The sequence below is a fragment of the Lichenostomus cassidix genome, chromosome 11 (genome assembly GCF_008360975.1).
Source record: "Lichenostomus cassidix isolate B80296 chromosome 11, HeHo_3.0, whole genome shotgun sequence".
NCBI classification, from domain to species: domain Eukaryota; kingdom Metazoa; phylum Chordata; class Aves; order Passeriformes; family Meliphagidae; genus Lichenostomus; species Lichenostomus cassidix.
In genome coordinates, this window is record NC_139492.1 from 19,924,631 (window position 1) to 19,937,273 (window position 12,643).

Below are 12,643 nucleotides of genomic sequence, written 5' to 3' on the forward strand. Positions count from 1 at the left end.
TCTGTCAGAACAAATGACAGTTTAGGTGATAATAAATTTTATTAGCTCAATGTAGTGATATCTCTGCTGTGCTCTCACCATGTCAGAGTTTCTCCTTAGTGTCTCTGGCATTTGACCTATTTATTGCCATTATTCATTTATGGGCCAAAACAAACTTAGTGTTTTCTGCCTTGTAAACTAACACAGCATTTTGAGCAGAAAAGAGATCTTGTAAACAGAGTGTCCCTACTAAGTCTCTAAATGGAGGCTTTTCTTTTTTCATATTTGATTAATTTGTATGTTTTCTTTTGTTCCTATTTAAATACTGTCATTTTGTGTCGTTTTAAAATCCAGTTTAGATTTACAAGCATGTCATGTCTTTAATATCCTTTAAATTTGAATTGTGTTCCGTGGCTCGCTGCTGAAGAAGGACAAAATCACAACATCTCTATTCTATAGCACTATTATCGCTCCATGTTAATTAAATTATTTGAGTATTACAAGAAATGAATTTTTGGAATTCATTCAGTATTACAGGGAATTGGATTGTAACCAGAGCATATTTCAAAAAGAATAAAAGGATCCGTGATATGTGCTTAGCTCGTAAAGCGCCTAATCCTATATTAATTGTGCTTTGGGCACATCTGCCCTCATGTGAAGGGGACTTTGACAGTGGAGATGAAAACACTGCAATGCTTTTTAAGGCCAAACAGCTCCTCCAGCAGGATGGCAGTGCAGGAGGAGTTCTGTAGGAGAGCACAGGCTGCTCTCCCTTCCCTTTCCTGTCCCTGGCACACACAAAAGCAAATAATGCCACATTGTACTGTCCCTTACAGGCTGCAGGAGACTTGGCCTCATGTTACCACATTATCTTCTTGCTCTTGGGATTGAGTCTGTGTTAATTTTTTCCCCATTTTTGTTTGGACAGGGGAAGATCATACAGGTATTTAGGAACCAAAATCTGAAATTGAGTAGTTTTATGTTTTCTCTGTGTCTGTTGTGCTACAGACAAGAAAACGTGAGACTGTCCATTCCAGCCTGGACTGATGCAGAAAGTACCTGATTTTATGTAAAGGGACAGCTCTGCTGGCTTGCCTGGAGAGGAGAGTGAACAGAATAGTAAGATGCAAATCAGGCCTGAGGGAAGTTTAGTTCAGCTTTGAGCAAAAGGTCTCTGTGAGGTGGTAAAAATGAGACGGCTTCTGCTGAAATTATTTTGAAGAGTTTTGACCTGTCTGACAAGCACCTTCCCCCATGAGGGGCTGGTTGGACTTCACTTTTCCTGAAACTATATGGCATAGACTGAAGGCAGCAGGATTGAAAAGAAGGATCATGGATGTGATTGAGTTCCCCAAATACAGCAACGCAGTGGTTTTATCAATTCCACTTTGGAGAGTTTGTCCAGCATCACCAGCTTCAGCATTTTAACTGTTACCATCCTGTTTGTTCTGTACTCAGATGAACTCCCTTTTGCCAACAATAGTTTCCCTTTCTGTGTTGAGCTGTAAGGAAAGCAATTGCCATTTGAGGTCACTGAGCTGCAGTTGAGCCCCTCTTCTCTGCTGCAGAGTTTCTTAATGACTTTGTGTAAATCGTGTATGGCTCTACAGGGCTGCTGAGCTGTGGATGTGGGGCAATTGGAGTGTTCAGTTGAGCAGAAATGTGCAGAGAGCCTTGGTGGGCAGCTAGGGATTTACACAAGCCCAGCTGTACTCAAGCAGGATCTGCTTTTCTTCCTGTCTTGTGGTAATTTTGCATAAATCATTATTACTACCTTTCTTTCTTTGCAGCCTGTTCCAGCACTACTGCTACACTCGAGGTGGCATGCGCCACACCTCCTACACTTGCATCTGTGGCAGGTAAGAGGATGATTTACACCGAGCTGTGTAATCTTTATGGTCAGTTTCCCATTAGATATTTGTAAAATTGGTCCTTTTAGGTATGTTATGTGTTTGCAAATGCCACCAGAGTGAATTCTGACCTGTTTTCACTGGAAAAGACAAATAGAGGTGGCTACCTCTGTCTCTTAAAGAAATAACTTGGTAATAGATTCTGCTACACTCCTGAGATTCCCCAGTGACTGCTGCTGCTGCCAAGATCATGTTTATGCTCACCCCTGTGCTACAATTGGCTTTTTTATTAAATAGCATAATGCAGAAGAGCTTTAGAGCTATTCTCTGTTGCTCAAAAATACTTTCTTTGAAATACACTGTAGGTATTTCATATCATCCTCAAAATTCTTTGTCTCAAAGATTAGGATGTAATTAAACTAATCTCTTTGGAATTTGGAATTTTTTGCTCTCTCTGTTTCTTACTGAACAGCTAGTATTGAAAGTTTATTGTATTTGGGAAGGTAGTATAAAAGTTCTCCCTGCAGCTGTAGAAATACACAAGAGAACAGTGAGGGCTACATGCTGAAGAACAGCTGTGTGCTTTGTGCAGAGATTAATCTTACTTAGGGGAATTAGTCTGATCAGAGATGTATGACAGATGAGGCATGTATGTTGGTATATATGTTCCACTTGTTCTGGTGCTACTCAAAAACATTTGCCCTACACTGAAGTCACATACACAAAAAAGATAATTTTTATGGTAATGACAATAATGCTATATTGCTTTGAAGGTAATAAGAACAATTAGCACCTTCAGTTCTTTCTGCTGTTTACTCAATTGCTTATTTGTAAATGCAATTTTCCAATGTATATGCAAAATTGCAGCAGGAACATGAGCAGTTTTATGGCAAATTTGGTATCTAAATTGTTAGAAAAGTTTCCTGGTTTAAGTACCGTCATATAACTTGAGAATTAACATCCCATTGGAATGAGACTTCATCTCTAACTTTTGTTGCAGATGGTGATGGTATGATTTTTTACAGCTGTGCAGGCTTCACATTCGTTTACAGTGGATCAGAACCTGTGCTGCAGGATCTGGTTTGGGTGCCAGTGGTCAGATCACTTTGCTAAACCTGTAGAAATGTCTACTGTGTGTTTGTTTAGTGGGTCCTTGTGACCTGTGGGAAGAGACCAAACTCTTCACAGGATTGAAAAATCCAGGACCTGCATTACACAACTCAGGGAACCCAGGAGGAGGAAGGCTCCAACAGTAGCTCAGAAGTGGGTGCTGATGGGAGCTCCCTAGGTATCCTGTCCAGCTTTGCAGGGCATGGGCGTGGTATTAGAGCTGCCATTGAACTAAAAAATTTAAAACAGAGAAGGGCTGTCACTGGAATGCAAGGTCCAAACAATACTGTGACTCACTGCTGTCCTTAGGAGCTGGCATTGTATCCTACTGCTAGAATTTGAAGTGCAGACAAATGTGATTTAAAAAAAATAATTATATGAGATAGCAATTTACAGACAAAGGTCTTTGTATTCTGTTCTGACTATGAGTGATGAAGTAAGAATGAATGATCTGAACAGTTTTAAGCTAGCTGCTAATAAATGAATTCAATTAACATAATAATAATGGCAAAAATAATAGACTTTTTATTACTGTGAAAATGTAATGCATTGTAAATATTTCACTTAACTACATTTACAACTAAAAATAGCTTCTGCAATTAGGATTTTTTAATATTTCATTCTATTCATGATGAATTTTGTATTTTCCTGAACATTTAAAATGGTTATATTTCAACAGGATCTTTCCTTTTTAGATTACAGGCCTGATAATAGTTTCCGTAGAAGTGAATCATCCTTTTAAATAAAAGACAAGTTTATTATTCAATTTTTTTAAAAATATGCTGACTAAGCTGGAAATCAGGAGTAATCAATATGATATTTCAATACAAAAATAAATCACTTGTCATGTGATAGGTGCATTTATTTATTGCTATCCCTGTCCAGTGTTATATTCTTGAGGAGAGTCTAAATGAATATTTGGTGTGACCAAAAATGCTTCATAATTCACTGTTATTACGAGAATAATAACACACATTGATTAGTGTGACCGGGTGTTACTTATCAAGATTAATCCTGTAGTTAGTGATACTTTCAAACACTGTCAGCATAGGAATGGTTTAAAGTGCAGACATCGCTAAGTGCAATGAAAGGAGAATGGGAGCATTTGATAAGCATATTTAGATATATTTGACCCTCATCTACAAAGTGCTACTTCCAAGTAGTGTCCAAATGCTAATGAATTACTCACTGCAGTGTCTAAGGGTACCACGTAACCATTTTTACAAATGGGAAAACAAAGGTAATCCAATCCCAGTGTGTCCTGGTAACACTAGGATGGATGGCATCTACTTTGAACCAGGTGCCGAGGTTCCAGCTAGAGTTGGAAGGCGGCAGAGGCATCGGCATTTCTGGAATCACCACAGAAGCCACGGTCAGCTGCTCCTTGTTACTGCCTCATCTTAGGTTCAGATCTTCTTGACAGATGTCTCTGGGCAGATGACAGCTCTCATCAGATGCTACCAGTCATTAAGAATAACACTGTGCAGTGAAATGTCTTTCTCTATCTGAGGGTTGCCATAAGTGAAGCTTTTTGTATAAGATTAGGATACTTATTGAATTTGCTTTTTTTTCTTTCACTTTACTACAACTTTTTAAGATTTCATGCCTTAGACAAAAAAGTGGCAAGAAGGGTTAATGCTTTTTTCTGGATTGATTCTATGATGATTTAAATAATGATGAAAGTAGGTTCCAGTTTCAATTAATGGTCATTCATACAGAATGACCTACATTCTGTAGATGTTCTAAATGTAGAGCTAATAGCTACACTTTTTGTACTGCTTGATCCTCAGCATAGTCCTATTCTTAAAATATTGCTGACATTCCTCCTCTTTCTTCTAATAATTTGTTTTCAGGGTGCCTTCTGATCTAAAGTGCATCTTGGGGGATTGTTTTCCTTTGCTAGAAATTGGAATCTCTTCCTGCAATTTGCATTCGCAGAGGTGTTAATTTGCAGCTCTTCTGCTGCTTTGTGCAATTCTTTCTGTAACAAAAACATCTTTGACAGCAGTTCGAAGCAAGTTATTAAAGGAATAAAAATTGATACACGGAAACCTCTTGGAGGATTTTTCAGGTTGACTGCCTGAAGATAAGCATTGGCATCCCCTCATGTGGTGATTTTCAGAGGCACTGACCAAAAGAAAGGCAGCAGAGCTGCCAGTGATCCTCACCTCCCTGCAGCACTTCATCTTAAACCCTGGCTTGGCACTCTAATGCCAGATGTTGCAACTGTTGCTTCTTGGAAAAGGAAGAAGTGACTTTTACATGAAGTTCATTTGCTTTGCCAGTGGCTGGGGGTTTTGTTTAAATTGTTTTAAAGCCACATTGAAGGTCTTACTGAATCAGTGTGAACAATTTCTGCCTAAGCTGTAGCATTTACCTCATGGCTACACATAATTTCTGTAGCATTGCTCCTCAAACATCTTCCTGCCTTCTTCTCAGGACAGTCATAAAGATGCATCCTGTGGAGGAGATTGGAAATGCACCTCTCGGCAGGAACCTGCTGGAGGTTTCCATATTGCCGTTTTAATTTGAGTTGGTAGTGCATTTCTGAATCAAGCTCTCCCACTCAACCTCAGCTGCAGGGCCTGCTCAGAGCCAGGGCCCAGTCCTGCAGTGCACGTGCTGGATTTGTTTTGGGTGAAAAGTAGCTGGGAGAGCTTTCAGGAGCAGATCTGCTGTGCTGTGGTTGTTAATGGGCGTTGAGTCCAGGGATCTGCCCAGAGCCAGTCCCATGAGAGCAGGCCCACTCACCCCAGTAAATCCCAACAGCCAAAAGCCCTGAAATGCATATAGTGTGCAGCACCAACTGTGCTCTCTGTGCTATGATCCCGTGTGCGCGACAGAGCCGAGATGTGTGTGACAGATCAGGATCCTCCAATGCCAAGAAAGATTGTGCCTGCTTAACACTTCACTAACGGTGCTGAAAAACAAATCTTTCATGCAGGTCCCATCACAGTTGGTGCTGAGCCTAACAGAAATATTTTGTAAACTAAAACCTTTATGTTAAAATGTGCAAAAAGAAATCCCTTATCTTTGTATTTGCAATGTATTTTGTAGAAAGCATTTGTGCAGATGTCAAATTTGAGTATATGACTTACTTAATGCACTGGTATGGTATGTGACACGGAGAGTGCCAGCATATCATGACACCTAAACAAGCTGTCTGGAAATATATAAGGATGTAGTCATGCCCTTAAGGTTCATGATAATTTTTTAAAAACCATAAATATATGCATGTGCTGTTTGCTTCTCCTACTTGATCCCCATTTTTGGAGGGAGATAAGGAACAGTATCTGCAGCTAAAATCCTGACAAACTGCTGTGGAGTATGTGTGTGCACACCAGCTGTTGGTTGTTTTTATTATTTTTTGTGTTTTTCCTTAAACACCAAACAATGTCATACAAGGTCATTCCAGTTGCTTCCATGTGCCATTCTTCCAAAATCTTAGCCCTCCATCTGGGAAACAGTTATTGAGGCAGGAAATGATGCTGCCTCCCCTCCCCATGGTCGTCATCCAGCACAGGGGTGGTAGCAGTGTGCACCCATGTCACCTGATGTGAGAGCTCAGGCTAGGATCCCACTGTATACATTGCCTGGCACAGAGGACCTTTTCTTTTGATTGCACTCCATTGCCCTATTACAGATTTTTTCTTCAGATAGAGCAAACTAATTTTGAAGGTAAAGGTGTGGAAAATATTCCAACAGTGCCCAGGAGACAGGACATCTCAGAAAGAAGCTGATGTCTGTCTTCATCTTGTATACGGGCTTTCTGGGTCCATTTTTAGCTATCTGCACAGCAGGAGAGGTTCTCAAGTCCAGCATCCAGCAAGGAAAAAGCATCCAGCCAGTTGTGAAAGCCATTGGACCAGCATCACAAAATTACTCTGTTGCAGCATTAGTTCTGTGGGGCTTTTTAACTCTTGATTTAACAACTTTTAACTTGTGTAATTTTTCCATTTGGAGTGTGTATAATTTTATGAAGTACACTTTGTATCAGAAAATCATCCCCATTATTCTGAAGTATCACTCTTCACTGTGTTATTACATAGTGATTCTTATATGCTAAAAAATACAAAGTGTCAGTGTAGAATCATTGAGGTTGTAAAAGCCCTCTAAGATCAAGTCCATCCACTAACTCAGCACTGCCAAGCCCACTGCTAAATCGTGTCCTCAAGTGCCACATCTACATGTCTTTTTAAATACTTCCAGGGACACAGTAAGCCATTTAGGTCGAGAACCTGCAGAAACTTACTACCTTCTACTCCATAATCATTGTTTATGAAATTACTCTATCTGAATGACTGGTGATCTGTTAAATATCTAATATCACAAGTACTTAATGTATCTTGAAGGTAATCTGGATTTGGATACAGTGCATGTTCACTGTTTTTGTAATTGCACACATCAGAAGTCTGATATGAGAAGTATGTCAGATATCACATTTACTCCAGATACAACAAAAGATTCATTGAAATTGAGTCTCAGATTCCTGTCATCTAAGATATGAAGCTGTTCCAGAATCACAACTTGAAAGAATCAAATTTGAGCAGGGTGGCCAATGAAAGGTTTTGAGGAAAGCTGAGGTACAGCCTGGCAAGTGAGCTGGACAGGTCAGAGAGAAGCTGCAGTACCCCTGTCCCAATATGTGTGGTTTTGGATGTGATACAATTCTTACGGCCTGTTGAAGAGAAAAAGCAAGAGCATCTATCTGAGTCATCTATCTGAGAGCAGTAAAAGACAAATAGGTAGAGCTTGAGATCTACATCAGCCTTTTAACTGACATTTCATAGGCCTGGAGGAATATCAGTAGGCAAGAGAGGATGCCAAGGCCGAATGTAGGTCACTTAGTGGATCATGGAGCTTCAGAACAACAGAACAAGGGTCCATCCTACTCTAGAGCTGCTATATTCTTGTGAATTAGCAGTTTACTCTGAAAGGTTTCCAGGAACAAAAATCTTTTCTTTGTAATGTGATTTTGGAATAACATGAAAGAAGAGAGTGACAGTTTTCGTACCTATTCCTGCTGCTGACATTGTAAGCTGTGAATGTTCCCCGAGCAGTGCATCCCCTCCAGCAGAGACCACCTGTAGCCTTGCCAGAGGGGAACTGGAACTGTTCCCTCAGACAGCTCAATTTCTCCAGTCCCAGTGATTCCTAGAGTGTTTCAAACATCAGATTTTACTCCAGTGGAAGTTAGTTTGTTTTATGCCTCAGACTACTAAACCTCAGATAGGGAAAAATACTACAAAGTAATTAAAAATAAAAAAAGAGAGAGAAAATAATTAATGGGTGTAAATTGAAAAGTTACTTGTGCATAATTCTTTCCTTTACACTGTCATGGACATGGGAAATATTCATATGAGCTGTACCAAGTTCGTTCTGCAGCAACGTCCTGTTTTACAGCCAGAGTAGCAGAGTTCCTGTGCCATGCCCACCTCTGCTGCACTAGTAGTGGAGTAGCTATAGCAGCCCACACTGGGGCAGGGATTGTGACAGCCCTCACAGGCTGCTTGGTATATGAATACACTGATTTTTACAGTATTCCTTCTTACGTTGTATGAATGTGTGTGTTAATGTTTCTTCTTCCACTAATTGTGCTAATTTTCCTTTTGATTGTCAGTGGGGAGAACTCATCTGTTTTGCACTATGGCCATGCTGGAGCCCCAAATGATAAGACTATTGAAGATGGAGACTTGTGGTAAGTAAAGGTTAGAATTTGCTTGGGTTTTTTGATTTTTTGGGGTTTTTTTGCTTGTGCTGTTTCCATACAGGAATTGCATATACTCTAAGAAAAATAATAGCTGCATAATGATAAAAAGTCTAAATCTTTAAAATAGAAGGTAACTTTGCATGCCAGACTATTCTGGTTTCTTCCAAAGGTCCTGTACACCTGCATCTTCAGTTGAAAGGGAGAAAGAGATGCTGTTTCAAACACTTCTGGGCCAGAGGCACTTGGAATTTAGTTTTAAAAATGTCTGTATTCTAAGTACAAAGGCAGTTGCAAAATTTGGCATCTGAATTTGCTCTTGAACCTTGGATCCAAACCTCAGCTCTGGTCGTGGGGTGGAGGATCACAAGAGTGTTGGCTACTTTTACAGAATTGCATCAAATTGCAGAATGGATTAGATCTTACCAATGCCTACATGTACGCAGACACCCTGACATGATAGTAGGCATTAGAATGTGTGAAGAGATCAAACTCAGTTCAGGTAAGGGCAGGGGGTTTCTAGTTCTGTGTTGTGCCAAAAAATTTCTGTAAAGAGTTTAGTGATGTGTAATACAGCTACAAATACCATAAAGTTTTCTCTGTGTGTACTACCTGTCCACATACTTTGCAGTATTACTGAAAGTAAAAGCAGAGTCAATGAAAGCACCAAATACATTCCCATAAATTGAAAAACTGACCTATTTGTGTGATGTGTAATATATCAGATTATAACTTTTGTGCTTCATCTCCAAAGACATGGGTCAAAAAGCCTTTGTTTATAAAAACGCAGAACTATTTTTGGAGAAGTTAATAATTGACATTCACTGGAGGAATAGTATTAAATTACCTTTGTAGCCTGTGCAAAAAGAGTGTAGGTATGTGTTTTCACAGTGCAATGTAAATGTATGAAGAAAAGAAAATTAGTATTATTATCAATAAGCTCAAAACCTATTATTGAAAACAAATTAAATCTCCGAAGTTAAAAAATACGCCTTGTTGGCTCATGTTCCAGGCATATCTGCAGGTGCTACACAGTGAACTTATGGAATTACAGTTAGATAATTTCTTTATAATACTGTAAAAACTCTTTTAAAAGCCTCTTGTATAATAGTTTATGTGTTATCTTCATCTGTGGTTAAACCCATCAAATATTAACGTTAATTTATTGCAGAGCAATAGCTTTGATTTCTGATTATGTTGTGTTAGAGTAGATAGTATACTATGAACATTTTTTGATCAGGGAGGACACACCAACGTAAAAGTGTTTCAGCTGTGTCATTCAGTTAAATTTAAAAAAAAAGATGTGTAGTGAACAGGAAATCTCAGCATATATTACTGAGAGAAGGTATGCCACAGTGCATTATGATATCCCTATTTAAAACTAAGGTGTTTAAAGGGTGAGGGAGACCTCAGGGTGAAGGTTATATGTAAGAATCTTTCACTTACAGTCTCCAAGGACAGTTTAGTGGGTGGCTGTAGTCCTTTCTAAACCACAAGAGCTCATACGAGACTCTTCGTAAACTCTGATTTCCTGCAGTACTGGCAAGGTCTTTAAAATATGTTTGGGTTTTAACAGCCTCAGATATCTGAATGTCAGGAAACCATAACCTACCAAATACATTGATCACTTCAGCATTTCAAAACTGCTGTGCAGCAGCCTGACCTCAACAAGGAGAACAAGGTTTAACAGAGTCTAGAATAACCTCTTGCTGAAACAGTCCAGTTGCGCCTTGGTCTTGGTGAGAAGAAGTTTTTCAGGTGCAGATGTGTGTCAGCAAAGTGTTGCCCCACACGCATGAGCACCCACTGAGCTCTAGCTGCTGCTCTGGTTTTCCCACTTGCTGATACTCACAGAGCAGACTCTGCTCCACACCATTTTCTCAGTTTTTTTCTAAAGGGAGAATAAAAAAATATTAAGAAAAAGTAGTTTAATTTCTGTGAAGACAATTTAAAAACACACTCATTTTCCACAGGTAAAAATAGTGTTTCAGGAAAAATCTTGATGTAGCATACATGAGCAGCATACAAATTCTGGCAAGGTACTACCTGAGTGGTTTCACTGTTTGACTTTATTAATGTCTAATTTGGGTGTAGATGGGTGTGTATGTGCGTACAGAGCAGGGCATTAAAATGTCAGTGTGCTGATTTTTGTGTGTATGTTAGCATTCGTATACAGGCTTTCAACTAAGCTTTTTAATGGCTATGGGGAGCCCTCTGTTGGATAGTCTAAGGAAGCCCTGAACATAGGGGAAAAAAGTAGACTTTTGGTGAAAAAGAGGTAAGAATATTTTAAGGGTTATTTCTGTTTCTGCCAGTATTTCAGCATAAATTTAATTTAACTATTCATACACTTACATGGAATAGAATTCGGTATGATTTTTAATAAATTATTCGGTAGAATTTTATGTCTTTTTCTAAACATTACTTAGTGGATATGAATAACAATCTTGGGTTTTGCAGAAATGTGCTGCTCAGGTTTGTTATGTACAAAGCAGTGCAGTGCAGGAAGTATCACAAATAAGTCATCTAAGCATCTGATTATTAGAAAAAAATACATTTGGAAGACTAAGGCTTTTCTTCTGTGAAACACTTGAGTGCACGCATTGTTTTCTCTTTTAAAAATATAAGCAACAAGGATTTAATTGTATCAAAAGAAGATCGTAGGCCAAAATACTTGTGCTATTGCATTTTTTTTTTTTTAAAGGCTGTTATTCTGACTTCCTCTTGAAAAGCTTTGGCAGGTTTAGAACAGCCTGGCTTTATGATGTTCATTTTTTAAAATTACCTGTATCAAGTGGGTTTATTACTTCTTTAAGGAACTGGTATGGAATTGCATCTGACACTGCATCATAATCCACACTTTTCATAGGTACAGCTTCTGCACTAAAAGATCCCAGTGCACAGCAAGAACTATCAAGGGAATTTCTGACTTCTTGTTAATACACACTGTCTTGCTAAGCAAGGCTATCCTTTTCAGTCTGTTAAATGTTAAACTAGCTAACTAACACAAAGCACTATGATTGACAGAGAAAGAAACCAATATTTTTAGGGAAGTTTCAGTATTCAATAGGTGCAGTCATTTAACTGGTATGGATATTAAAAGTAAATATTACAATAGCAGCAAGTCAGTGTTTTGTATAAATGATTCATGCACTATAGCATTCTGTGGTGAACATTTAAATTGTATGATCAGTGTGCTCTACGCCAAACACTTTTCCTAAACAGGTGTCTTTTGTCTCTGGGGTCAGAAAGGTCATGCAGATAAACGGGTAGGCTGAGTCACCATTGTAGTCACTTGGCCTTTTTACTCAGTCTTAAATTTAAATAAAATCTTCCACTTGGAATGTTGCAAATCACAGCTTGCAGTGATTATGTACAGCCCAGCTGTTCACAAATACTGGTTTTCTTCTGTCATCTTAAACCTCTAACAGCTTGGATTGAAACTGAGCCCTGGACTGAGTTTCACTGCTTCCTTTCCAGGTATTGCATTATTAATTGGATGTCAAGACCCCTTCTGTTTCTGTACTGAGGCTGTAACTCCATTTGGTAGTAGGGAAGGTGGAGTCATAAGCAAAAGTACTTGTAATTTGCAATCATCTGCCTTGCACACAACAGGCTTCTAGCATTTTGGAAAACCAAAGGTCTTTCAAAGTTTGGTGAGGTGTAAAATGAAATTAAAAGCTGCTACTCAAGAAAACAATAGCCGAAATAAGTTAAAGGAGTAGAGATCTGACTCCTATATGCACAAATCAAGAGCAAAATGTGTGTCTGGAACTCCTGCTCATCAAATGGCATCCCCCATGTGGCTCGTTCTTCTGGGTGTCTCATGAACAGTTTTGCTTTTGCTCACTCTGCAGAAAGATATTGCTTCAATGGTTAGAGAGCCCTTGTGGGAGGTGGAAACTCTGGTTTCAGCTCTCCTAAACTGATATCTGACTTTGGGTGGAAGTTATGACTTGACCCTGCGAAACAGCATCCAGAATAAGTTTAGTCAGAG

At 39.0% G+C, this 12,643-nt stretch overlaps 1 protein-coding gene across 3 annotated transcripts in view; it reads left to right on the forward strand.

The window, feature by feature from the left end:
- The window catches only part of PEPD (peptidase D), a 139,334-nt gene that overhangs the window by 77,115 nt on the left and 49,576 nt on the right, over positions 1–12,643 (forward strand). For all 3 annotated transcript variants that reach the window (XM_085072072.1, XM_085072073.1, XM_085072074.1), the window contains 2 exons: positions 1,770–1,838; positions 8,560–8,637. In XM_085072072.1, the coding sequence (XP_084928198.1) occupies positions 1,770–1,838; positions 8,560–8,637 (147 nt within the window). The remainder of the gene's footprint in view (positions 1–1,769; positions 1,839–8,559; positions 8,638–12,643) is intronic.